We start from the raw sequence: 27,345 nt of genomic DNA, 5'->3' as shown, positions 1-27,345 counted from the left end.
TGACCAACTACTCGCATCACCTAAATTTCAGTAACCTTAATAGATGTGCTGAGGACAGCAGTAATTTTTACCCAATGATGAAATATTAAATGTTACAATTGTTAGAGTTTTTTCCTTTATTTTCCCTAAATATATAATTTTTTTAGATTGATTTTAAAAACAACTACAGTGTTTTTTTTTTTAATTTTTACTTTATTTTATTTTGCTTATTTATTTATTTTGTTCAGTTTCCTCTGCATCATATATCATTGGCCCTATCCATCTGTAACAATGTTTATGTCATTACCCTAAATGACAAAATAACCACATGAAAGGCAACTTGATGGAATTAAAACACTTAAATGTGGAGAAACTAATTCACATCTAGACACTGTCCTATAATAGGCTTGCCCAAGCCTTCCAATCTTCATGAGAATCAAAGTAGCTCATAGAAGGTCCTCAGTCTTTACACATGCAAAATATGCCTAGAATTGAATTGAAAAAAAAAAATTAATTCTTTACATTGGAGCTTGTAATCTTTAACAACTGTGGATTTGGCAGATTTGGAACCTTTAAATTTAGGATGCTAAAAGTTCAGGGCTATCTTGTAAGGTATTCTTGACACTGCACCACATATTTCAGTGAATTCCAAGCAATTTTTCTCTCTTTTAAGGGAAAATTTAAAGAATCACAATCAGTATTTAGTCAAGGAAATTAATTTCAGTGATTTCTAAGCAATTTTTCTCTCTTTTAAGGGAAAACTTAAAGAATCACAATCAGTATTTAGTCAAGGAAATTAATTTAAGCATCTTTAACTAGGAATCACTAGCCACACAAAAAAATACTAGTGAAAATATTATTTCCTGATCTTTTAGTAACTTTTGCAAGAGTTGCTATTGTCTCAGTCAATTTCTGATAATTTATTTCATACTGTTTTAGGTGGCATTTTGACTCTTCATGGTTACTGTTAGTTATTCATGGGGTTATTCATAGGGTTGACTTTCTTAAGCTAATCTAAAAATTCTCTTCTGAACCTTGTCAGAATTTCTTTCTTTCCATTACAGAAGTCCATGAAGTTTGTTTGTTGACTGAAAAGAAATACCAAGGAATATTGAAGCACATGAACTCAAACCTTTGGATTCTCTGTTTGAGAAAACCCTAGTCAGAAAAAATTCTGAAAATAAGAACATTACATCAATCGGAATAAATTTATCAAACAAAATGGTGCAGTCTGCTCGATATGGACCTATAGAGAAATTCAGTGAAGAAAATTCCCCTCATAATTGCTTAATCTTGTCAGCTGCACCATTTGTAAATTACTCCTCTGATTTTAGGTGATTTAACTCTTAACTTAAAAAAAATTGAAAACTAAAACTTGAAATTGATTTACACACAGATATTCTTGGTCCAGAATATCATGTGTATGTGTATTATCTTCTTAATTGATCCTGATAACCATTTGATTCAGTAAATTAAATATGGAAATAGATAACAGAATTAGTAAAGCTGGGATGGTAGGAAGTCAACTGAATAAATTTATATGGAATAAGAGAAATTAGTGAAAACACTAGCTGTATACAAGACAGTGTTCAAACCAATTTGAAGTTATGGATCTGAGAGCTGAGGTAGAAATTAAACACTTGATCGAAGACTAGGGACATCTGATATGAGAATTCTTAAAAAAAAATCAGTGGGGATGAACAGATGGCATCAGTGGTAGTATCATATCAAACATGAGGATATTAGGAAAGATCTCACCATTGTTAGCATTCAGGAATGTGTTAGTAGAGTTAATCTCAGGTAGTATGTCACTTATAAGCAGAGGAAAGATTAGTAAATCAAGTGTTCTTTGCCAGGTTGGCAGGAAAAAGACCCAGAGGAAGACCAAGATGTAAATGGATTGATATGGTAAAAAGAACTTTAAATGACAGAAATATGTGATCTGATAATATTGGATAATAATTTCCCCCAAATTAATCTATTATCTTGACAGATAATAGATTAATTTGGGGGAAAATTATTGATGAGAAGGTAGTAATGGTGTAACTTTTCCATGTAGTACTATCATAATTATCCTGCACACTCACTGAGGGTACATATCAGGAATTTGATAATGATGACTATTTAATTCATTAAGAAATTCAGCCTTCATACATTTTTGTAACCAAAAAAATCTTTAATTTGGAACATACGAGGTGGTTTCAAAAAGTTTCGAGACTAGGTTTGTAACACACCAACAGATGGCAGCACAAGGCTGCATGCACAGTCATAGGGAGCACCTATCTTCATAAGTCAGTGTGCCAAAAGACATCATCCTGTGTACATCGGGAGCTGTGCAACTGATGCTATTCTGACCACCTGTGTTACCACATCTGCGATTTCATCATGGACAGCAAGTTAGAACAAAGAGCAAACGTGAAATTCACATTTGAAAAAAACGTGAAATTCGAGGATTATTACCGGTGACGAAACTTGGGTGTGCGGGTACGACCCTGAGACGAAGCAACAGTCTTCACAGTGGAAGAGCCCATCATCTCCATGACTGAAAAAGGCAAGGCAGGTGTGCAGCTCGACCTAGTGCATGCTCATCGTCTTTTTCGACATTTGCGGCATTGTGCATTGAGAATTCGTTCCTCAGGGGCCAGACCGCCAATAGCGAGTTCTACTGCCAGGTTTTAAGGCATCTGAGTGAGGACATTCGCGAACGCAACCAAATCTGTGGTGCTCGAAAAACTGGATGCCCCATGACGACAGTGCATTCTGTCACCGAGCTCTCCTCACATGTGAGTTTCTCGCGTGTGAGGAGAGCCACTGATGCCATCTGTTCATCCCCACTGATTTTTTTTTTAAGAATTCTCATATCAGATGTCTCTAGTCTTCGATCAACATGATCTCACTTCCACACCCACCCTACTCCCCAGATTTGGCTCCTGCAGACTTCGCCCTCTTCCTGAAGATGAAGATCCAGCTCAAAGGTCACAGTTTTGACACCATTGTGGAGATCCAGCACGAATCGCAGAAGGTGTGCTTGACATACTTCGAAAAGAAGACTTCCAGGACACAATCCAAAAGTGGCAAGTATGCTGGGAGCGCTGTATTGATATGCAAGCAGACTATTTTGAAGGTGATAGTGTGTAAACGTAGATAAATAAAGTAATTTCTCGTAAACAGAGCTAGTCTCAAAACTTTTTGATACCACCTCGTATGTTCCATATGTTTGTAAACTAAACGTATGTTCATATGTAAACATGTTTGCAAACATGTGGAACATAAAATCATTAGGAATTAACTATACAGGTGCCAATATATGCTTCAATTCATAACAAGAAATAGCATGAAAGTAATTTTTCTATGTCTCAGCTTTCTTTTATTCTTTTCAGTTATGGACAAAATTCTGAAATTTGTCTTTTGCTTTTAGTAACTTTCTCTCTCCTGAATTCACACAGGAGAAAAATTAACACAAACTGCTTCTACTTGAATAGCTGCAACATTGGTTAAATATAAGGTCTTTTGGCACCTTTAATCACCTCAAAATGAATTTACTTTCTATGCAAAACTCCTGACAAGCTTTGATGAAGAAAAGTCATATCACAATTCGGATTACTTTTGTGGGTGATGACCTTAAGAAATGTATCAAGTTCATGACTCATGAATAAAACTTACTTTTATTGGGCCAATTTATGTCTAAATTGGAGAATAATAGTGTCATTCAGTTTGTTTTAATTGTATAAGTTCTACATGGAGATGAATAACTGTAGTAAACTTCTCAAATGTATTTTTTAATTTTTTTCTTTACTTCATATTACTGTAACATTTTTCTAACTTGCTTGCTTACAAAGGTGAGAAAGTTCTGATAAACACCTGGAACAAAAATGATATTATAGCAACTGATAATCACAAGAAAGAACATACTATGGAGTAGCAGAGTTATAAAGTGATAACTTGTTCTTATGTTTTTATATAAGAACTTATGTTCTTATATTTTTATATCCTCATATGTTCTTTCTTGTTATGTTATTTTTCATATGTTATATCAGTTGCTTTAATATAATTTTTTGTTCTAGATGTTTATCAGAACTTTCCAGCCCCCCCCCCTCCCCCGTATGTGTGTGTGTGTGTTGAAGAAACGAAAAACTACAATTCTCTTTATCTATTTTCTCTTCTCTTTTCTTAAATAACTAATAAAATTCAACGTCTATTATCATTCATTTTACTTCTACTCATGCTTGGAAATAGTGCAGAAAACAGCTTATTCTTTAATTTACTGTTGTGCACTTCCATTACAGGTTTCAGCACTGTGTTTAAAATAAGGAAAAAGTATTTTTCATAGTGTAAGAAAGTTATTACTGTATAATTTTGTCAAGAAACAAACAGCAAATGTTTCTTTATTTCACAAGGTTATAACACTGAGTTAAGTTCAGTTAAAGACATCACTTTTCTGCCTCTAGTTGGTGCGATTGTGATCATGCCGTACTGATGGAAAGTGGCTAAGTTTATGAATATTCCATTCATAAAAGGTCACATGCTGATCAATAAACAGAAAATTATGATCATCTGAAGAGGAAAACTAGATTTGTATGGGAAGGATTTTGGAAATACATAGGAGAAATTAAACGAAATGTTTAAATAATGCAATATTGGAACGTGTCCTTAGAATTCAAAGAATAAGTAAGATAGAAGTGAAATGGGTGTGCAGTCTTTTTAAGCAAGAGATTCTCAAGAAAAAAATTGTATGGAAGGAATCTGCAAGTAGAAGAAAGGAAGAATGAATGATTGTGAAAGAATACTGCTGAATTCAGGTAATATTTGTCAAATGCAGGAGACATAGTTCACCTGATTAGTGCCCATTTTGCTAAAGAGCCATTGTAGTATATTGACAATGAGCTCCATATTGTAGTATACAATATGGAGCTCACTGCTGCTGTTCCATAAACTGTTAAAAATTTGGCAGTAGTGTATGATGGATGCTAAGTGTTCATCTAAACTGGCTGTGCCTTTGATGTTTGTATAATTTGAGTACATACTTTTTTCATACTTTCATACTCCACTCCCATAGAATCTTTCCCTCAGCTTGGAGTGGAGAAAAAGTATGTTATTTTGGAAAAGTTGGTAAGAGCTTGCATATAGAAATAGGTTGACAAAGAATATATATTTTGCAATCAGCAACATGGATTTACTAATGTTTGAGTCATTTGAGTAATGGTCATGTTTGAGTAACTTGCTCACATTTTGAAATGTTACTGTTGAGCAAGACAAGAATATTGGATACACATACTTTTGGACTTTGCTAATGCTTTGGTCAGGATGCAGTATGGAAGACTGTTACATGAGTTGGAGGTTATGATTGGTTTATAAACTATTAGCATGGATAAGAAGTGACTAACAGATTTCAAAAAAGTGATGTATGTTTCTCAAAGATTTAGAGCAGCAAGTCATATACCCCAGGGATCAGTCCTCAGTCCATTGTTATTGGGAAGAATTTGACAGGAGGCATATAGCTGTTTGCTGATGATGCAGAAATATTTAAGTAATTATGAATGTGTTATGACATATATTATTGTAGAATGATTGAAATATGGCTGGGATTATGGGCAGGTGAAAATTGTCATCACTTCATTGCTAAATGTGTGATGAAAACTTTGGTATGATGAGACATCCAGTGGCTTATTATGTTGATGTATTATGCTAAAAGAAGCTGATCAGGCTTTAGGGATCTTGGAATTTTAGTAGATAGGAAGTCAAAGTTCAAAAGCCATATAACAAAGATTGCATATACAACTTTAGAGGATAATTGCAAGGCTGAAAAGAGTATTAACCTGTAAGGCTAAGTCATTTTGCCTCTTCACAAGGTGATGCAATCTCATTTATGTGCAGATCTGGTCTCCTTGTTTCTGAGGTAATGCAGATACAATGGAGAGTTAACAATGATATTGTTATTATTATTTGACACCTCCAATGAGTCCAAGGACTCATCGAGGGAGGGCACCTGCTCTACAACTCTGTCTCCACTATTCAATCACCAACTGACTGCAACTACACCAATGCTATCTACTGCCAACCGCCACTAGTATTTCCACAGACAATCACAAACATCCATGCCCATGGTGGGATTCGAACCCGCAGCCTTTTGGCTGGAGAGCAGATACGCTATCCATTCGGCAAACCAGGCTGGCAATGATATGAAGACTATGGAATGGATTATGAGAACAGATAAATTTGTGGACTGCAAACACTAACAAGTAGGAGAAAGAGGAGGTTAATGATAAAGACTTGCACATTTCTGAAATTTTCATCAGGTAGAATTTTTCATTTATGAAGGGTGAGAAGAGAACGAGAGTGTATCCATGGAAGTTGACTGAGAAAGGGATTTCTTGTGTGTGATTGGAATGGCATGCTATTTGAGTTGATGAGTTCAGGCACTGTGAATGCATTCAATAAAAGATATAACTGGTTTGGATAATGTGTGATCTTCCTGGATAAGGGCCTGGAGGTTTTTTGGCAATGAAAACAATAATAATAGTTACTTCCATAATATAAATGTGTTTTTCATAAGTAATTGCATACAACACTAAAATTTCAAAATTCACAGTTTCTATGAACAAACTTATGCACTTCTGGATATTTGGAGTAATTGCTTTGAAAGAACTTTAATGAATAAGCAGTTACAGAACAATAGTGGAAAATACTAACCAGAAAACATATCTGAATGAAGGGAAAGATGCCATATTTATAAAAATCTCAAATTAATCACTTCAAAAACTTTCATATTACTTCTTGTTTAGTACCAAACTTAGTAACAGAGCCAGAATTACATTCATTTTGGTAAAATTATGGAGACTCTTACTATGTTAAAAAGTAATAATGTTAATTTATTGGCATTTCAGCCATCATATTAAGGTCATCAGCTGGAGCACACACACACACTACAATTTAAATAATATTCCAAAGTATCACTAATTTGGTCAACTGTTACTGTGCTGGCTTTACCTTTGGTGGAAAAAAATGCTACATCAAAACTACAGAGATCAAATTCTTATTAATGTTTAATAATACAATATTAGTGCTAACCTAATCAGTATTTAAAATAAAGGATGATGTTTGTTATTAACAATTGATGACGGTCCTGGAGTGCTACAGTTCTGATTATTATGACCTGTTAGAACAAGTTATGTGGGTTGAATATTTGTCATCCATTTCCTTTTTTTTTCTTTCATCTATTCTATTTTATATTTTTATGTTTTCAATTTCATTAAGTTCAGTACTTCATAAAAATTCTTGAAATCATTAATTTGAAAATTTTACAAATATTGCAGTTATCCATTTTTTCATCATCATCATCAAATTCCTGACATGCCCTCAAAGGGTGTACGGGGTATGATAGTACTACATGAAAGATTTACATCATCACTAACTTCCTATCTACAATTTTGGAGGAAAATTGTAGAAAATCAGTCTGTTACTTGTCAAGACTACAACATTATCAGATTTTATATTTCTGTCTTCTAAGGCACTTTTTACAGTATCAATCCACTTGCATATTGGTCTTCCTCCGGGTCTTTTTCCTGCCAGCCTTGCAGAGAACACTTGTTTTGTTAAATTTAGTTTAATCCTCTATCCAAGTGTGAGCAAACAAAGTTTGCACCTGAAAATATCTTCAGGACTGGGGTAAGGTAGTACAACACTGGGCAACTCGTAGCGAAGGTGGACCAAGCTAACATCACTCCTATCTCAGTATCTCCCATAATGCAAAAACACATCTCCTTGCGGATATGTATAATGTTATGCATTAAGGGAAGGGCCACTACCCAGACTAGTTTCGACCTTTATTGAGGTCTCTTCAGTGGGAACCAGGCCCAAAAGTGGTGATACCAGGCAGAAGCAATGGCGAGGTCATCTTTACCTATAGGAGTTGCCAAACGGTGTGCCACCTTTTTATTAAATTACTCTGGATTTAGAGAAAGATGTTGAAAGTTTATTTTTCACTTGGTTAGACTATAATAAATTTAGTTTAATCCTTTATCCAAGTGTGAGCAAACAAGTTTGCGCCTGAAAATATCTTCAGGACTTGGGTAAGGTAGTACAACACCGGGCAACTCATAGAAAAGGTGGACCAATTTAACATCACTCCTATCTCAGTATCTCCCATAATTCAAAATACATCTCTCACTGAAGAGGCCTCAATAACGGTCGAAATTAGATTGTGTAGTGGCCCTTTCTTTAATGCATAACTTTTGCGTTATGAGAGATACTGAGATTGGAGTGATGTTAGATTGGTCCACGAGTTGCCCGGTGTTGTTACTACCTTACCCCAGTCCTGAAGATATTTTCAGGTGCAAACTTGTTTGCTCACACTTGGATAAAGGATTAAACTAAATTTATTATAGTCTAACCAAGTGAAAAATAAACTTTCAACACTTGTTTTGCTAATCTTTCCTCGTCCATTCTGTTTAAGTGACATATCACCTGAGATATGTATAGCTCTGCTAACACATTCCTGGACGCTGACAGTGTCTAGTTCTTTCCTAATATCCTCGTTTTTAATATGTTACTGCCATTGATGCCATCTGTTCATGCCTCTAATCTTTCTCAGGACTCTCATATCTGCGGTCTCTAGTCTCTGGTCAAGTATTTTATTTCTGACCCAGCTCTCAGATCCATAAATTAAAACTGGTTTGAACGCTGTCTTGTATACAGCTAATTTAGTGTTCCAACTAATTTCTCTCTTATTCCTTATGAATTTATTCAATTGACTTCCTACCATACCAGCTTTATTGATTCTGTTGTCTATTTCCATATTAAATTTACCATCTTCACTAAAAATCATGCCTAAGTAGCTGAAATGTTTTACTTATTCCACAGGTTCTCCATTCACAACACAGTTGACATTTTCAACAATTCTACCTATTTTCATTGTCTTTGTCTTTTTTATTGCTGACCTTCATACCATATCTATTACAATTGTTATTCAGTTTAGTCAGGGAATCTTGCAAACTTGTAGCAGATTTATTTAGAAGTATAACATCATCTGCATAAAGCAAAGAGCTGACATTAACATCTCCAATTCTGATATCATGTTTAATACCACTTTCCTTCATAATGTGATCCATATAGATAATATACATCCTTGTCTCACACCAGATTTAACATTAAACCATCTTCCTTTACTTCCTTGAATTCTAACTGCTGACTTGCAACTCAAATAAAGACTTTGCTTGATATAATGCCCCATTGACACCATATAACTGTAGCGTATTGAATAGCTTCTCTCTTGACACCTTGTCATATGCCTTTTCCAGATCGACAAAACTTAAATAAAGATCTTTGTTATATTCCCATGCTTTCTCTGACTTATTTGCCAGGAACTTTTGCTATGCTTTATTCTTTTCCTCACTGCCTATTTAACTTCCTGTGTCCACCATGGAGTTCTGAATTTTCTATCCTTGCAGACAACCTCACCACATGCCTCTCTGGCTGAATCAATCAGAGTTTTCTTAAAGGCTTACCACTGAATCTCCGAGGTTTGGCTCCTGTTCTCAAACCCTTTCATTTATTCTTCAATAATCTTTGTGTATTTTAGTCTACAGTTCATATCCAAGAGCTGCTCAACTTTTATTCACTTTAAAACTTTCTTACATGTTATTCTTTTCCATATGAAATTCAATTTTATCCTGCTCAAGACTAAATAGTGATCACTTCCAATTTCAAATCCTCTGTACACTCTGGTGTCCTGCACCAGGGAGAAAACATCGCTATCAACAATAACATAGTCAATGAGACTTTTCTTATTCCTTGCTTTTTCTCTCCATGTGAATTTGTGCACATTTTTATGTTGGAACATGGTGTTAGTAATAACTAGTCCATGTCCTAAGCAGAAATCCAACAGGTATTTGCCATTATTATTAGCTTTGCTTTTTTCTCCAAATTTTCCCAAAATATTTTTATATGTCTGAAAATCATTTCCCACTCTGCTATTTAGATCCCCAACAAGGAGCAACTTTTCCTTTTTCATTGTGTCAGTTGCTTTCTCTAAAGCATCAAAAAATTCCCCCACTTCTACCTTAGAAGAACCTTCTGTGGGACTATAGGCACAAATAAGTCTCATTGTCCAGTACCCCCATTCTGATAGTTGCCCACATCACTCTACTTGAGACTTCCTGCCATTGAAGAAGATCAGCCTCATATTTTGTGTTGAATTCTGTGACCACTCCTTCTTTTCCTTGATTGTCATTGCCTGAATATAACATTTTGTATTTATTGCTCAGAAAGATCTCACCAGTTTTTGTCTTTTTTGTTTCAGTCACCCCTATTATGTCTATCTGGTACTTATGTAATTCCTCAGCTAGCTCCATTTCTTTGCCATTCAGGCTTCTTATGTTGATATACCGATCTTCAACTCTGGTGATGTTGAGTTCGGGTGTGTTTTCAGATTTGTTCCAGTAGCTGACTTTTCATTGTTCGCTCTGGTTCCCTGGTGAAAACAACGGGGGAAGCTTGTTTAACCGGGCGACGCCCCACCTGGCATGAAATTTTGTCATGTTGTACTATCATTTTGTATATTGGTTTAAGCCAATAAGAATACAATTTGGTCTGCTAAATCCCAAATTGCCATCCCATCCTCATCCGTTCAGTATTCAGGTAGATACCCAACAGGGTGCACCACGAGAAGGTGAGGATTGGACATTAGGTCAGAAGTCCTGGTCGGTTCTCCGCATTACTTTAAAGGCTATGTGGAGGTCTCCTCTCAGTTATAAGGTTTTGACTCTTAAGCACCGTTCCATTTTCAAGAGTATTTAATTTTCTGGTGAGCATTTATCTTTCTAAAATAAATCTTAATTAATAACTAAACAACTGAACTTTTGCCTTATGGGTTGTTTATATGGATGCTACCTCAATTTCTTCTAATCTTTACTGTTACATATTATATACAAACTGAAAATATCAGTGTTCCACCTCTGTCCAGATATTAAAAAAAAAAAAGTATTTCATATATATATATATATATATATATATATATATCACATTCATCTGTTGACAAAACATTCTCATGTTATGCAATTCAAATAACACATGGAATTTATGGCGAGTTGTCGATCCTACATTGCATGCTTTTAAACTTCTGAATTGGATCTGGGGGGGGGGGGACATTTTGCAAATTATATGATAAAATGTCAGCATTTATATTTTTATTGCAAGAAATTTACAGATTGGAGAATTCTATATATAATAATAAATTTATATAATAGTTAAACATTTATATACTGTTGCTCTTTATAATAACATGAATTATACTTTAGAAAAAAGAAATTAGTTTCCTTAATGAATTCTACTTTTTTTAAGGCCTTGACAGTTCTTGTAAAGCATGTACCTAAACAAATGTCTTCCTGGCTTCCTCATATTCTGACTCCTGTGTGGAATTCTTTAACAGAGTGTGCTAGCATGTATCCTTTTAATAATAGTTACTTTTTTGATTATTGGAAATTGCAGTTGCTCAGCATGCAAAATTGTGTTTATTTTACTGCATGCAAATTATTTCTCCCCTCATTCTCATTTCAGTAACAAAAAATGTGAATTCGTGTTGATCATTGCTATATCATTGACTGTTTCATTTTTGATTCACTTTTATTTATCCCCCCAATATTGTTGACAATATGAATAGGAGGGGGTGAGCATACCTTGTTCTACTTGGTTCATTATTTTCCCTGCAGGAATTTTCTTAGGTGATGGTGTGTTGTTGAGGCCATAAGCAAGTGACCACAACTATTTGCTTCAGGGTGAAGGATAATAGATTTACAAAGGTGTTTTTGAGATTGTTGGGGCTTGAAAGCTCATTTAATAGATTGTCATACTTCTTGATGTGCCATCATCTTATTTCTTGAAACTCTTTGTCTACTGAAACGTTTAAGATGTTGGAAAGGATCGTGCAAGGGTTGGCATTCGGTGTGGTGGTGAGCTCCTCATGAAGTGTACGAATAGCTTTGTTTGTGTTGACAAGGAGAACTTAAGTGGTTGCAATCTATTCCCAAACAAGAGCAAAGATAGTGCACTTGTATATGCGGAGAGCCTGTGGTGAAGTGAACCAGTGTTTCAATTGAACACACTATTGCCACACCTCCCCATATTGCCAACAACATCCGACTGGATGTAGCTAGTATACCTGGTCATGCAAAACTACCAAAAAGTGACCTCTCAAGGAAAGAATATATAGCTCTGCAATAAATTAAAAACAATAGAATAGTAATTACCAAAGCATATAAGGGGAATGCCACTAGTTTTAAACCAAAAAAGATTATTAGGCAAACTTGCCTCCTTACTTTGAGATCTCTCTCTACCTACCTACCTTAGACTGTGATCCCACCAATGTACAGATCAGAATGCATCACAGGCTCCTTAAAAAAGGTCATCCTCTTGGCATGTGGAATTCACCAATAAACTAAACTCATAACTCTAGACCCCCCCCCCCCCCTTCCAACAGATATATGGGATACCAAAAATCCATTAACAAATTGTGTCATTATGTTCCATTGTGGATGGCATTGCCAAAATGCTCTCAAAGTAAACTGGGAACACTTCATACATAAAAAAATTCAGCCCACTTTAAAGGCAAATATAGTAAAACCTCACTAGGATTTGGAAGACAAGGATTTGAAATTGGAAGTGACCATCACTTAGTACTAAGCAGGATAAAAATGGATATCACATGGAAAAGGACAGTATGTAAGAAAGTTTTAAAAAGAATTAAAATTGAAATTAAAATAATCAAGTCTACAAGTAAATTATAGACTTGACTATACAAACGTTATTGAAGAAAAAAATGAAAAAATTGAAAAGGTCTCAGTGGTAAATTCTGAAAAAGACTGCTTGATTCCGGAAAGTCAAGTCTACAAGTAAATTGTAGATTTACTATACAAACGTTATTGAAGAAAAAAAATGAAAAAAATTGAAAATGAGAACCAAACCTTGGAGTCTCAGTGGCAAATTCTGAAAAAGACATTGCTTGATTCAGTAAGGGAGGTATATGGTAAAGTTATCTGCAAGGATAGAAAAATGAAAACTATGGTGGACACAAGAAGTTAAAGAAGCAGTCCTGGAAAAGAAGAAAGCATACCAAAAGTTCCTAGCAAATAAGTCAACAGATGAAGTAAAAGAATACAGAGAAAAATGAAGAGAAAAGTAAAAAAAAAAAAAAAGAAGAGAAAAATCATCAAAAGTCATGGGAAGAAGTTGTAAGAATATTGAAAATAAATATCAGGAAGGTGGCAAAATGTTCTGGAGGCTTATTGAAGCTTAGAAATGGAGGTTTGTGTTGACAAGGAGAACTTAAGTTGCAGTACTGTAAAAGGAATCAAAGACAATAAAGGTGACATGAAAACTGAAGATTAAGATATAATTACTTTGAAAGACTGTTAAACAAACCAAGCAGTGACAGAACCATACTAGAAAATTTTCAAATCAGAAATGCAAAGAGGGCATATCAATGCTTGAGGTAGGTAGGAAAAAACCGTCAAAAACTTGAAATGTGGAAGTAGATGATATTCGACCAGAAATGGTTAAGTATGGAAGTATAAAAGTTTTGCATTGGCTACACTACATAATTTAGAGGGCCTAGTCAGAAGGCTTGATTCCCAATGATTGGAGTAGAGCTCTCGTAGTATCCATCTATAAAAAAAAAGGGAATAAAACTGAATGTGAGAATTAGAGGAATTTCTCTACTCATTGTTCCAGGTAAGATTTATTCAAGCATACCAGTCAAGAGGCTGCGGGTTCAAATCCCGCCGTGGGCATGGATGTTTGTGATTGTCTGTGGAAATACTAGTGGTGGTGGTCGGCGGTAGATGGCGTTGGTGTAGTTGCGGTCAGTTGGTGGGTTGTGAGAGTGGTGGAAGCAGAGCTGTAGAGTAGATGCCCTCCCTTGATGAGGCTTTGGACTCTCTGGAGGTGACAAATAATAATAATAATAATACCTGAAAAGAGGTTATCAAGATCAGATTTTCACTTTAGGACAAATAGTTGAGAAATCATGGGAATATGACAAGGATCTGTACTTAATTTTTGTAGATCTGATAAAGGCATAACAAGGTGCTTAGAGGAAATACTTTTCAAAACACTACAGTTATATATAATCTATATTTAAGTTGTCAGTTAGCAGTTGGAATTGAAGGAAATACTGGAAGATGTTTTGATATAAAATCAGGAGTAAAACAAAGATGCACATTAACGCCAGTCTTATTCATCATCTATAGGAATCACGTTATGAAAGAAAGTGGTATCAAGCCTGATATTAGAATTGGAGATTTTTTTATACCTGATTCTACATGGGGGAATACCACTGCATGTTCTGCCAATCTCAATGTTAATATGGATGATCTTTGATGTAATTTTTGTTCTTCAAGGCAGATCTTAACTTGTCTACCAGTCTGTCCAAAGTAGGCTAAACTGCAGACAAGGAATTTTATACTCTTCAACTTTTATAGACTTCAACCTTGTGCTCTGTGCAAAAGATATCAACAGGTTTTTTCTTCCTCTTTAACCACTTGTCCAACTGTGATACAGTTTTCTATAGGTTACTAAATCTGTGTATATCAGTACAGTTAGTTGTACAGCCTCTCATTGGGATTGATGGAAAAGGGGTTTAAAAAAAAAATTTCAATAAGAGTTATGTAGATTACTTTATATAAAATTCACTGTAGTAAACTGCTACAATGTAATCATTCATTTATCCCTGTTGATTTGTTTTAGTGCACTACTACTGTATATTGCTGTATTTCTGCTGTTGTGCTTGCTGTTATTCCTTTCTGTCTATGCAAATCTTATTCATGAAATGTACATTTTATATTACATTTGTGTTATAGAATTGGCTAATGCAGTACTAGCTTATCTATAAACCTGCTCTTGAGACCAAACATGGTTACTTGCAAGACACTTTCACAGCAAATAAGCAAGTTGGTGGTCCTACGCTTGATGACGAAAATCACCTGCCACTTAAAGACATCTGTGATGCGATTTAAATTCACAGTCTGTTAATGGGAGAGTAGATATGCTATCTAGATTATAATATTTCTTTTACATTCTATCTTATCCTATAACTTTTCTAGAAGGTATAAAATAAAATGCATAAAATTATGGATGATGTAGCTAAGTCTGTGTTGCAAGACTTGTGTGTATTTCAACTGGGTGCCCACTTACTGGGAGGTTATCTTTCAGAGATTTTTCTGTAAGAAAAATCCCTGTCACTTGCACATCAGACTGGCTACCTCACCTTTAGTTGTTTAATAATAACATTTTTTTTTTTTTTAACTCATGTTGTAGTGGAAAGAAGAAATGCTACTTGCAAGTACTCTGGAGATGGTGCTGAAGGCAAACTTATAGTTATTTATTTATATCATGCAAATTTATTAATATATATATATATATATATATATATATATATATATCTACAGCTGTGCACAATACATCTTTCCCCTTCCCACTCCTTATTTTTCTTTACCTTTTGTAAACACAAATTGCATATTACTGATGTTGTTAGTCTCATGTTTCTTACATATTTATTCAACTAGAATCTTGTTTGCCATGAATTGCACTTATTCTAATTACTGAGCAGGAGTAATAGGACCTTTTGGCATTGGTAATTGTAGTGATAATGGTGAGACTTCTCCAGTTATGTAAGCTTAATTGACTGAGAATAACCAAGTATGCTTGAGTCTCATGTCATGGTGTCCACCAAACATGATTATATTCTTATTAATAGTAATTGGGGCAAGTTTTGTGTAGAACACTAGGACACTACAGAAGTGTAGAAATAGGTTCTGCAATGTGCTCTTAACAAGATAGGTTCCACTATCTTGTTAAGAGCACATTGCAGTTGAAGCTTCAAAAATTAAAATTTAGATTAGAATTAGAATTTATCAGGATGAGTTGCTCAGGTGTTATGAAAGATCAAGTCTACAAGATTGTGATGTAGAAAGAGTGTATGATCACTTGAAGAAGCTGTGCATGAAACTAGTCAAATCTGTTTTGGGAGGGGGGGTAAGAGAGAAGCAAAAGCAGAATTATATGAACAGTGATGCAATGAAGTTAATTGCTGAAAGATCAAGTAGAGGCTAGAATTATTCAAATAATGAGAATAGGCACTAAGATATAGAGAAATTATAAAAATTTATGGTTTAGAAGTATGCAGAGAATGCAGCTAGAGAGAATAATCAGAATAATCACAAAGAACTATATGACGCTATTAATAAGATATGTGGGAAGAGGGAGAATGGAGTGAAGTCATCAGAAGATAAGAACGTAATTGAAGGACAAGATGTTATAATGGCAAGGTGGGTAGAACATTTTGATGATTTTTTGAACAATATTCATTCTTGTGATCCAGTTATCCTTGGTTGAACAGATTGGTTCCACTTTCCAATTTGATATCTTTTCCATTACACCATCTGAAGTTAGATTACCATAATAAATTAAAACTTCATAAATCACCAGGGTATGATGAGGTTATTGCAGAAATGCTGAAAGTAGGTAAGGAGAGTAATAGTGAATTGGTTGACTAAGATCTTGAACATTTTCTGTCAAAGTGGTAAAGTTCCAAGAGACTTTACTAGAAGTATGATGGTGCCCATTTTTAAGAAAGTGTGTGAGAATTATAGGGGAATCCAGTTATTGGCTATTCTAGGTAGGGCTCTCTGCATTATCATACTCAGTAGGATAAAGAACTTGTTGAATGTGATGAGCAAGGTAGATTCAGAAATGGAAGGAACTGCACAGAACAAATTTTTTCACTGAGAGAGATCTTTAAGAAATGTTTAGAATTTTAGAAAGCCTGTGATAATGTATTTTGTTGACTTCAAAAAGGCTTTTGATTCAGTTGATAGGCAAAATACTGAAAGTATCCTCAGGACTAGGGTAAGGTGGTACAACACCAGGGCAACTCGTTGCAAAGGTGGAGCAAGCTACCAACACTCCTATATCTCAGTATCTCCTATAATGCAAAACACTGAGATATAGGAGTGTTGGTAGCTTGCTCCACCTTTGCAACGAGTTGCCCTGGTGTTGTACCACCCTACCCTAGTCCTGAAGATACTTTCAGGCGCAAACTTTGTTTGCTCACACTTGGATAAAGGATTAAACTAATTTTATTATACTCTAACCAAGTGAAAAATAAACTTTCAACATCTTTCTCTAAATCCAGAGTAATTTATTAAAAAAGGGTGGCACACCATTTGGCATCTCCTATAGGTAGAGATGAGCTGCTAATGCTTCTGCCTGGTATCTCCACTTGGGCCTGGCTCCCACTGAAGAGACCTCAATAAAGGTCGAAACTAGTCTGGGTAGTGGCCCTTCCCTTAATGCATAACATTAGAAATATCTGCAAGGAGATGTGTTTTGCATTATAGGAGATACTGAGATATAGGAGTGTTGGTAGCTTGCTCCACCTTTGCAACGAGTTGCCCTGGTGTTGTACCATCTTACCCTAGTCCTGAAGATACTTTCAGGCGCAAACTTTGTTTGCTCACACTTGGATAAAGGATTAAACTAATTTTATTATAGAGGTTTGTCCTGTCACTTTTTTTTATTTAGTCTTGTAATTGATTTTGTGATAAACAAGACACTGCAAGAGAAGGATTGGGATCAAAGTGGTCTAAGAAACTTACTACTCCAGATCAGCTACTCTAAGTAGCTGATCTGGATTATGCTGATAATTTGGCATTATTCACAAATAATGGGGAAGAAATTAATTCCATTATTGCTACAGATGATGATGCAGGGATTCAACTAGGTTTAATTATTACTATTGAGAAAACAGAGCTAATGGAAAGAATGTGCTAAACAGCAAGTCTCTCACTTCATTTATCTTGGTAGTTGTGTAACTGATATTGGTGAAGTGAGCAATGACGTGGATAGATGATTAAAAATGGCTTCAGGAGCATTCAAAAAATTATGGAACGTTTGGAAAGGTTTTTCAAAATGGAGCTGAGATATGAAAATTTTGTAAGAGTGATAATCAGAAACTTGATGCTTTTGATCAGTGGTGTTTAAGGATTAGTTTGGGAGTAAGATGGTTTGACTTTGTGGCCAGGGAGTGATGAGCCACCTCTCAGCACTGTTCTGTAAGGAAGGTTATGCTTGTTCAGCCATGTTGTCAGAATGCAGGACAATCAGTTGGCCAACAACATTATTTTGAGTGATCTAGAAAGTGTTAGGAAAAGAGGTAGGCCTCCAAATGACATTGATTGACAATATCAAACAGAATTGGCATGAACTAGCAGTGCATGCTCAGGACAGCCACACGTAGAGTAGGAATACTGGTTAGACCTACGTAACTGTTGGTTGCTTCAGAACTTATATTTATCTATGAACAGAACAAAAAAACTAAATCTAATGTAACTTAGTTTGATATAGCTATGATATTGCATACCTAAAAAAAGATGTAATGCTGTGTATATATTAATTTGACTTTATCCATTGCATGTTTTTTCTTTCTGAAGTGTGTTTTTAATTAAAATGTTTAATTTGTGCCTGAATATTTGCACACAGTTGTTATACAATATTGTCATTACCCATGGATATACTACTACCAACTAATATATATAGTATATCTGGAATAATTGCTTCAAAGATTGTTGAATAAATTACTTTAACAAGTAGTTATGTACGAACCGTAGTGAATGACACAGAAGAAGCAGATGATCCAGTCGATTCTGATGGTAAGAATTAATTTTCTTTAACTGGATTTTGAGGTACAACATTATTAATAATTAAATATTAAATGAAATGCTTAAATATGTATTACTCAGAATATCTCATTATTGAAATAAATTCATGGTTATAGAACTAGGATTGGTAAGTAATTTTTTTGTACTTGTAAACTATATTTCACATCTCTCTTCATAATTAGAAAACACTTTTGAGTATTAGGAGATGAAAAAAAAAAAATACATATCTGTATTTATAATGTACAAGTATATATATATATATATATAATATTCATCCAAGCTTGATTTGCTTCCTCATCATTAAGTAAAAGGCTAGTTATATTCCATTAATTCAAGCCCTACCCAAGGGCCTATGAGTTGTGGAAATACCTTCTGAATATGAATGCTGTGCCGAACAAAGCGACCTTTTGCAGCTGCCCAGTTTTTAATCCATCTAACTCAAGTGCTTCTAGATGCTTTTTCAATGTTTTGGGGATGGCGCCTAAAGCACCTATTATTATTGGAACAACTTTTGTTTTCTTTTGCCAAATTTGTTCAATTTTGACACTTGCAACTCACGATGCTTTGTAATTTTTTCAGTTGTTTTTTGTCAATTTGACTATCTCCTGGTACTGATATTTTCATAAACTGAATACCCTTGTTTTTCACTGTTTTCAACCACTCTTATATTGGGTGTATTATATTCTAAGCTTTTGTCAGTCTGAATTTTGAAATCCCAGAGTATTTTAGATTTTTCATTCTCATTCACTTTTTGGTCAACTTTATGCTTCCAATAGTCTTTAGATACTTTAAACTTGTACTTTTTACATAAATGCCAGTGAATTATCTTACCTACATTATCGTGCCTTTTACAGTACTCAATTTGTGTGATTTTTCTGCACCCACTTATGTGATCTACCGTTTCTTCCTTTTCTTTGCACAATCTGCATTTACTGTCTTCTTGAATTTTTTGTATTTTTGGCTTCATAACATTGGTTTTAATGGCCTGTTCTTGTGTTGCAAAAATTACCTTTGTTTCTTTCTTTAGTGCTCCATTTCTCAACCATTGTGAGGACAAGTTGCTGTCAGCACTGTCCTCTATACTGTGAAGGTATTTTCAGTACAATGCCTTATTTTTCTATCTTTCAGTTGTAACTTTTACTTGGTTGGTCTTGTATTCCAATTTTGTCTACATGGGTTTAATAAAAACCCTCTTAACCCAATTAAAAATTTTTCCATTGTTTGCTGCAGATAATCATTCAGATTTTGTTTTTCTTCTTCAGCAACTTGCTTTACTTGTAATAATCCCCTGGCTCCTTTTTTGTGTGATAGGTACAGCCTATCGATGTCACTGCGAGGATTGAGGACATGGTACATTGTCATTACTTTTCGAGATTTTTGGTCTAAATTCTCCACCTCTAGCTGGGTCCATTCAACAGTGCCTGTTGAATATCTCAGAACAAGTATGGCCCAGGTGTTAATTGCTTTCATCAAAATTCTAGCATTAAGCATTGACTTAAGGAGTTTTATTAGTCACTAGATGTGTATTCTGCTCAGTTTTTTCTTTGATCTTATTGCGCAGAATTTCTGATGCTTTTAAAATTCCCAAATATTTGTTACTATCTTCTAATTTCATTGCATTGATTTTTTTCACCACTGAGCAGCTCAATTTCATTCAGATATTCAAACTTTCCTCTTGTTATAGCAATTGCACATTTGTCTAAGTCAAAATGCATTGATATATATATATATATATTGACTGAATATGTGCACAGTATTAAGCAATGATCTGAGTTCGTTTTCTGATTTTGCATACAGCTTCAGATCGTCCATGTATAAAAGGTGAGATAGCTTTACACTTTTTTGTGCAGTTTGATAACCATAAGCAGTTTTATTTAAAATTCTAGTTAAGGAGATCTAGTTAAATAAAGGAGACTCATTGTCGCCTTTATTTAACAATAAAGGAGATGAGTCTATTTGAAAGATACCCTTTTTATGTTTACCTCTCCATTTTCTTCTCTATTCAGAGCCAATGTTTTCCAATTTTTCATGCTAGTTTGCAAAAATGTTTGTACGTTTTCACTAATACCAAATAGTTCTGTGTGCATTTTAAAATCCAACTATGAGGCACTGAATCAAATGCTTCTTTATAATATATCCAAGCCATGAAGGTTGGTTTTTCTACGTTTGCAATTTTTAAGAATCATTTGATCAATCAGCAATTGGCCTTTTGCACCTCTTGAATTTTTGCTGTTACTTTTTTTGTTCAATTGGAAAAAGAGAATTTGCTTTAAAATAGCTGCGTATTTTGTCAGCTAGTATACCTGTGAGTAGCTTAAAAGGTTAAGCTATGTATATATATATATATATATATATATATATATTCTTGTACATTATAAATGCAGAAATGTATTTTTTTTTTTTCATCACCTAATTTTTTTTCATCTCCTAAATTCTTGACAGAGATCCAACTTGTGAACTCCATAAATGCAAACACCTTCTTAGGACAACCACAGAATTTCCCAAAAATATTCGATTATCACTTCATTCACTTCATCCTTTAATCCCTAGATTACCAATCCATAAAGAAAACACTCCACTATGACTAGCTGTAGAAGGCATTGATTCATCCACTTCTTAACTCTCACAGTATTTAGAAAAATCACTAAAATGCTTTTTCAGCTCATCCTCTTCTTTTATCAAAAATTCTGCTGATTTTGCTTCAAGTGTAAAAAAAACATAAATATTAAAAAAAGAAGAAATTATGGCTAGTTTTGATGTCATCTCTCTCTTCGCATATGTACCTACAGAGGAAGTTCTTATGCTGCTAAAAGATAAACTATCAAAAAAAGCTGTGTCTTTATTAACTCACTGTATTAATTCTGCCTATTTCCAGTTTAAAGACATTATTTACAAACAAACATTTAACCATGGGTAACCTGTTATCACCCATACTGACAAATGTATATTTGGAATCTTTTGAAGAAAATTTGGAAAATTTTTTCTTCTTGAAGAAAAAGCTATCGCCTCCTTTCCTTTGAAACTAAAATTCTGGAAAAGATATATCGATGACATATTTTTAATCTGGAGCCACGATCCTGAATCTTTAAAGAACTTCCTTGACCACCTCAACAGTCAACACCCAAATATCAAATTTATTGCAGAATTAGAGGTTGATGGCTCTCTCCCATTCCTGGATGTTAAATTCACTTGCATTTCTGAGAAATTAAAAATCTCAATTTGCAGAAAACCAACTCACACCAACAGATATGGCAGATCACAGTCCCATCACTATCCACATCAATATCTTGGCTAAGCAAACATGCTTGCTTACTCCTGTGTGTAAAAAGAAGATAGTAATAAAGAGCTTGAGTTTTCTTCTTACTACTTTTTAACAATATGGTTATTCGAAGCAAACAATAAGTTACTTTTCAATCCACCTCCTCGCCATACTTGAAGATACAAACAGTGAAAAAGGCCATATATATCCCTACCATATATCAGCTTCATTTTGACAAAATTGGCCAAACTTTTTAAGAAATACAACATCCAGACTTCATTCACTCCTCTTCTAAAACTCCTTTTCCTTGCTAAGTAGGCCCAAACAAAGACATGACCTTAAATATCCCAGTGTTTACCAAATTTGGTGCAACTGCGATAAACCTTATTTTGGCCAGATGGAGAAATCCATCGAATTACATGTTGAGGAACGTAGACATCACATATGTCAGAACAAGAGCTAGTGCTCTGTCGAACCATGTACTAAATTCTGCTAACACTAATGAGGAAAACTTCATCCATCCAGTCTTATGGGACAAATCTGAAAATATCTTTCTCTGCAATGATGAACTAGAAAGAAGAATTGTGGAATCTAAAGAAATTGCCCTCTATTAAATACATCTTAACAACAACCTCAGTTATAATCTCTCAGACTGCCATTGTGCTGCCATCCAACTTTGGCTTTCACAAGATTTTGAAAGCATGTGCATGCCCGACAATGACGAGATACAGAGAACAGTTTCAAATGTTCATACGCTAATGCTTTAATGTTTAGACTACTTATTCTTTTACAATTTTTGTTGGTTGTTCGATCTTATTATGCACTCGAAGAAGTCTTTTTGAAGACGAAACTAGTCATGCTATAGAATATATATATATATTTTTTTATTTTATTTTATTTTAAAAAATTGAATGACTAGAAACCGAGAAAAATGAAAAGGGCTTTAATGGATTCAAATTTTCTAAGTGTCAGTTTATTGTCATTTTGAATTCTGGCGGCTTGAGATTCACTTCTCACTTTAAGAAGATTCCAACTGTCACTATCTAGAGATTGTTCAATTTTTTGAGATAACGTGGTTTTTTTACTAAATAAAGCCAGAGTGTGTTTAGTATCAAATATTCTCTCGGCAAGAAGATCTAATTTTGCTCTATGGTAAATCTTTCTAGCCTGTTCCGTTTTAATGTTTTCTTTAAAGTAGATAAACTTAGGAAAGATTGCATGGAATTTACAATGCTTAAGAAACACTAACCTGCTGATATTCAGGCCTATCCCCTTCAAGGTTTTCTGGAAATCCCTTATATTGTGAGTTGCTTCATCATAAGGATTAGAGATGTAGGAAGATTGATTTACTCGGTTGATATACATTTTTTAAAAAATTGAATGACTAGAAACTGAGAAAAATGAAAACAAAGTTTAATAGCACAACTAGTATCAGCAAGAACTAAAATAGTAATAGATAACAAGATCTTAGAACAGGTGAATTCATTTAACTACCTAGGATGTATGATCACATATGAAAATGAAAAAGATATAAACGTAAAAATTGCAAAATATTTAAAAATGACAGGTGTAATTAACTCTATATTTAAACCAAACCTAGTTCAAAAACAAACCAGGCTAAAAGTATACAATACATTAGCCCCTACCGGTCTTAATGTATGGAAGCGAAATCTGGACAATAAAACAAAAAGACAAACAAAGATTAACAACAGCAGAAATGAAGTTTATGAGAAAAACTGCAAAGTATACCCTATTTGATCACAAAAGAAACGAAAATATTATGAAAGAATTAAACCAAGAACCAGTAATAGAAAAAATTAAAAAATATAAACATAAATGGATGGAACACGTTCAAAGAATGAAAACAGAAAGATTACCAAAACAAGCCTTAAAGTACAAGCCATTAGGAAAAAGAAAACCAGGACGTCCTCTTAAACGATTCAACGATGACTTCTAAGGCCGGAACAGGCCATGCTAGGCCTAAATCCTTGATACGTATGATGATGACTAATATCAACTTGTATCAGCCTTTTTCAGATGCACATTAAAAAAGAAATAACCAGTTAAACATAGAAGAAATAATTGTAAACATGCCGGAAAGTTAGTGTATATATTCAACATTGAAGTCTGCACATTCAAAACTGTTCTCTTGTTGGCTTCATTGTTGGGTGTATGCATGCATATAGCATCTCGTGAATGCCAGTATTTGATTGTAGCACAATGACAATCTGAAAGGTTGTAACTCAGGTTGTTGTTGAGATTTAGGGGGTTGAGAATGATTTCTTTTGATTCTATTATCTTTCTTTCTAGTTCATTGTGGCAATGGAAAATGTTATTAGACTTGTCGCATAGGACTGTATGGCTAAGGTTTTCGTCATTAGAATCGGGATGAGAACAGATCATGACTAGACAAAGCACTGGCTTGCGTTCTCCTGTAACTGACGTCTCTCTTATGTTCTTCAATGCGTAACTCGATCGAGTTCTCTGTTTGGCCAAAGTATGGTATATCACAGTTGCACCAAATCTGGTAAACACCAGGATATTCAAGGTTGTGATATCTAGGTTGCAGATGGCTCACTAAGGAGCAGATTTTTGGAAGAGGAATAAATAAAGTTCTTATGTTGTATTTCCAAGAACCTTGGCCAATTTGGGCGAGACAGAGCTTATGTATGGTATAGAAATATTACCTTTCACCCTATCAGTCTCGTAATTATTGTGAGCATGTGGATTTAATAGGAATTTGTCAATTGTTTTTTTGTGAATAACCATTTAGTTGAAAAGTAGACCTGAGAAAATTGAGTTCTTTATTAAGTTCTATCTCATCATCAAGGAGAGAGAGAAAGCACAATGTCCTAGTGTAGAAATGATTCCAAACTTTTGAGGCAGATAATGATGAGATTGGCCGTAGAGATATCTGTTGGTGTGAGTAGCTTTTCTGTAAATTGAGATTTTTAATTTCTCTGAGGAACGGGTCATTTTGATGTCCAAAAAAGGAAGAGAACCATTAGTTTCAAACTCAGCCGTAAATTTTATGTTCGGTTGTTGATTATTTAGATGTTCTAGTGTTGGATTCTGAATGAAGAGAAATTAAAATTATTAATACTCCCTTCAGGATCCAACATAATTCACCATATCAAAGGCTACACTTGTAAATATTATTTAATGTAAATCTCTTGTTATAAACTATTATTCATATAATTACCTTTGAGTTTTTTTTAATTTAATTATTTAATCTAGGATATGTGTTAATATTGGAAAGGACTGTATAAAAATAATGTTCAGATTATTTTATTTATTCCTATACTAATAGAAGAATTTGTGTTCATCATATTTAATTGTATATTATTTGAATTGAAAAATATCCTTTTATTTTATTTCTGTATGTAAAGGTAAAATGTTATGTAATGCTTATGCACTGCTCTAATTGTTGTCATGGAGACGGAGTTAAAAATAGAAAGCGGGAGCGTGGTAGCGCGTGAGTTATGGACGTGAGATGGAATTGATGTGAGCTAAATGGTGAGAACAAGTTTTGGCGGGAAAAAGGAGGGAAGGTATATAAATGGAAAGCGAGAGTAAACAAGAGGAAGGCATCAGCACTAGAACTGGGGAACGAGAGACTGAGTACAGTTGAAGCACTCAGCACAGTAACAGCACTCAGAAAAGTACGATAGAGATGAGGAAATAATTTATTAGCAGCACGGAGTTAAGTAAGAGGCTGTAGTACAAAGAATTAAGTGTTGTAATCAGATTACGAAGGATCGAGATGTAAATTGACAACTCAGAATATTGATATGGAAGTTAATGTTGAATTCTAGAACTTTCAAGGAAGAGTAGTGGAAAGCTGATTCTATTGCAAAGTAGTATATGAGGAATAAGTGAATTTTCTAGTCCAAGTGTGTCATTTGTGATGTGCTGAGATTAAAGATTAAGTTAATTTAAAGAAGAATACTTTTGAAATGTGTAGCTCCAGTGTGATTGTTAACTAAAGTTTTAAGTGTGCCTCAGTGAATAACATGTGCAAGGATTTATTCCAATAAGAACAGTTGTACTTTATAGCATTTTAGAGTGAAGTTATAAGAATTAACTCCTCCTTTTAAATCTTAACATTAACCATGGTGTTTATGCTGAAATTAGCCGAAGTCTTCCCCCCTTAAAGTGATAACTACCTCTTGACTGAACTACTGAACTATGTGATTTCTGACTAAGGGATAGATAGAGAATACAATTGTTAAAATATTTACTGTGAATTTCAGTGATATTGAACTTTAGAACTATCTTTATTTATAAGGGAGAAATTAGATTTAAAAGCTCAGTGTTTAATACCAAAAGTTAAGCGAATGTTATGTGTAGTTGAACAGAGTTAATTTTGCATTATCTTGTATCCAAAGTATGCTTATGTGTATATTATATAACCCTGCATTAAATGTTTTGTTTTATTGATTTCAATTTGTTGTTAGCCTGATTCTTTTTCACTGCACCGTTCATAAAATTATCGGACTTAGCGGGAACCTTAAATGTTAATGTCAAATTCGGCCTATATATAAAAATTAGACTGCTAAAGTTAATATTTGATTCCACTATTTTACATAGACTAATCTGAATATAGGGTGGCACAGTATAATAGAAATTTCCCTATATTTGGATTAGTAATCAACATACAATTAATTAACCTTAATAAAAACAACGTTAAAACAAGATGGCGGACTCCAAGCCAGGATGTGCTATTACTATGGTTGTAAGGACGATCCAACACTAGGAAGTTCAGGAGAGATTCACAGCCATGTCTCCAAATCAGGAAAATCTTGATGATGAGATAGAACTTAATAAAGAACTCGATTTTCTCAGGTCTACTTTTCAACTAAATGGTTATTCACAAAAAATAATTGACAAATTCCTATTAAATCCACCCGTTCGCAATAATGAAGAGACTGATAGGGTGAAAGGTAATATTTCTATACCATAGATAAGCTCTATCTTGCCCAAATTGGCCAAGGTACTCAGGAAATACAACATAAGAACTTTATTTACTCCTCTTCTGAAAATTTGCTCCTTAGTGAGCCATCTGAAACCTAGATATCACAGCCTTAAATATCCTGGTGTTACCAGATCTGGTGCAACTGTGATATATCATACTTTGGCCAAACAGAGAAATCAATCGAGTTACGCATTGAAGAACATAAGAGAGAGAGACGTCAGTTACATGAGAACGCAAGCCAGTGCTTTGTCTAGTCATGTTCTGTTCTCGTCCGATTCTAATGAAGAAAACCTTAGCCATACGTTCCTATGCGACAAGTCTAATACCATTTTCCGTTGCTATGATGAATTAGAAAGAAAGATAATAGAATCAAAAGAAATCGTTCTCAACCTCCTACATCTCAACAACAACCTGAGTTACAACCT

The 27,345-nt window shown here is 34.4% G+C and overlaps 1 protein-coding gene across 1 annotated transcript in view; it reads left to right on the top strand.

The window, feature by feature from the left end:
• The window catches only part of Ipo9 (Importin 9), a 493,522-nt gene that overhangs the window by 119,664 nt on the left and 346,513 nt on the right, over positions 1–27,345 (top strand). The window contains exons 7-8 of the mRNA XM_090390464.1: positions 11,317–11,417; positions 18,619–18,677. Of these exons, the coding sequence (XP_090246590.1) occupies positions 11,317–11,417; positions 18,619–18,677 (160 nt within the window). The remainder of the gene's footprint in view (positions 1–11,316; positions 11,418–18,618; positions 18,678–27,345) is intronic.

Source organism: Typopeltis vanoorti, chromosome 3 (genome assembly GCF_054136105.1).
Source record: "Typopeltis vanoorti isolate ZY-2024b chromosome 3, IOZ_Tvanoo_1.0, whole genome shotgun sequence".
Classification (NCBI taxonomy): Eukaryota; Metazoa; Arthropoda; class Arachnida; order Uropygi; family Thelyphonidae; genus Typopeltis; species Typopeltis vanoorti.
This window is presented reverse-complemented; position numbering and strand designations above follow the sequence as displayed.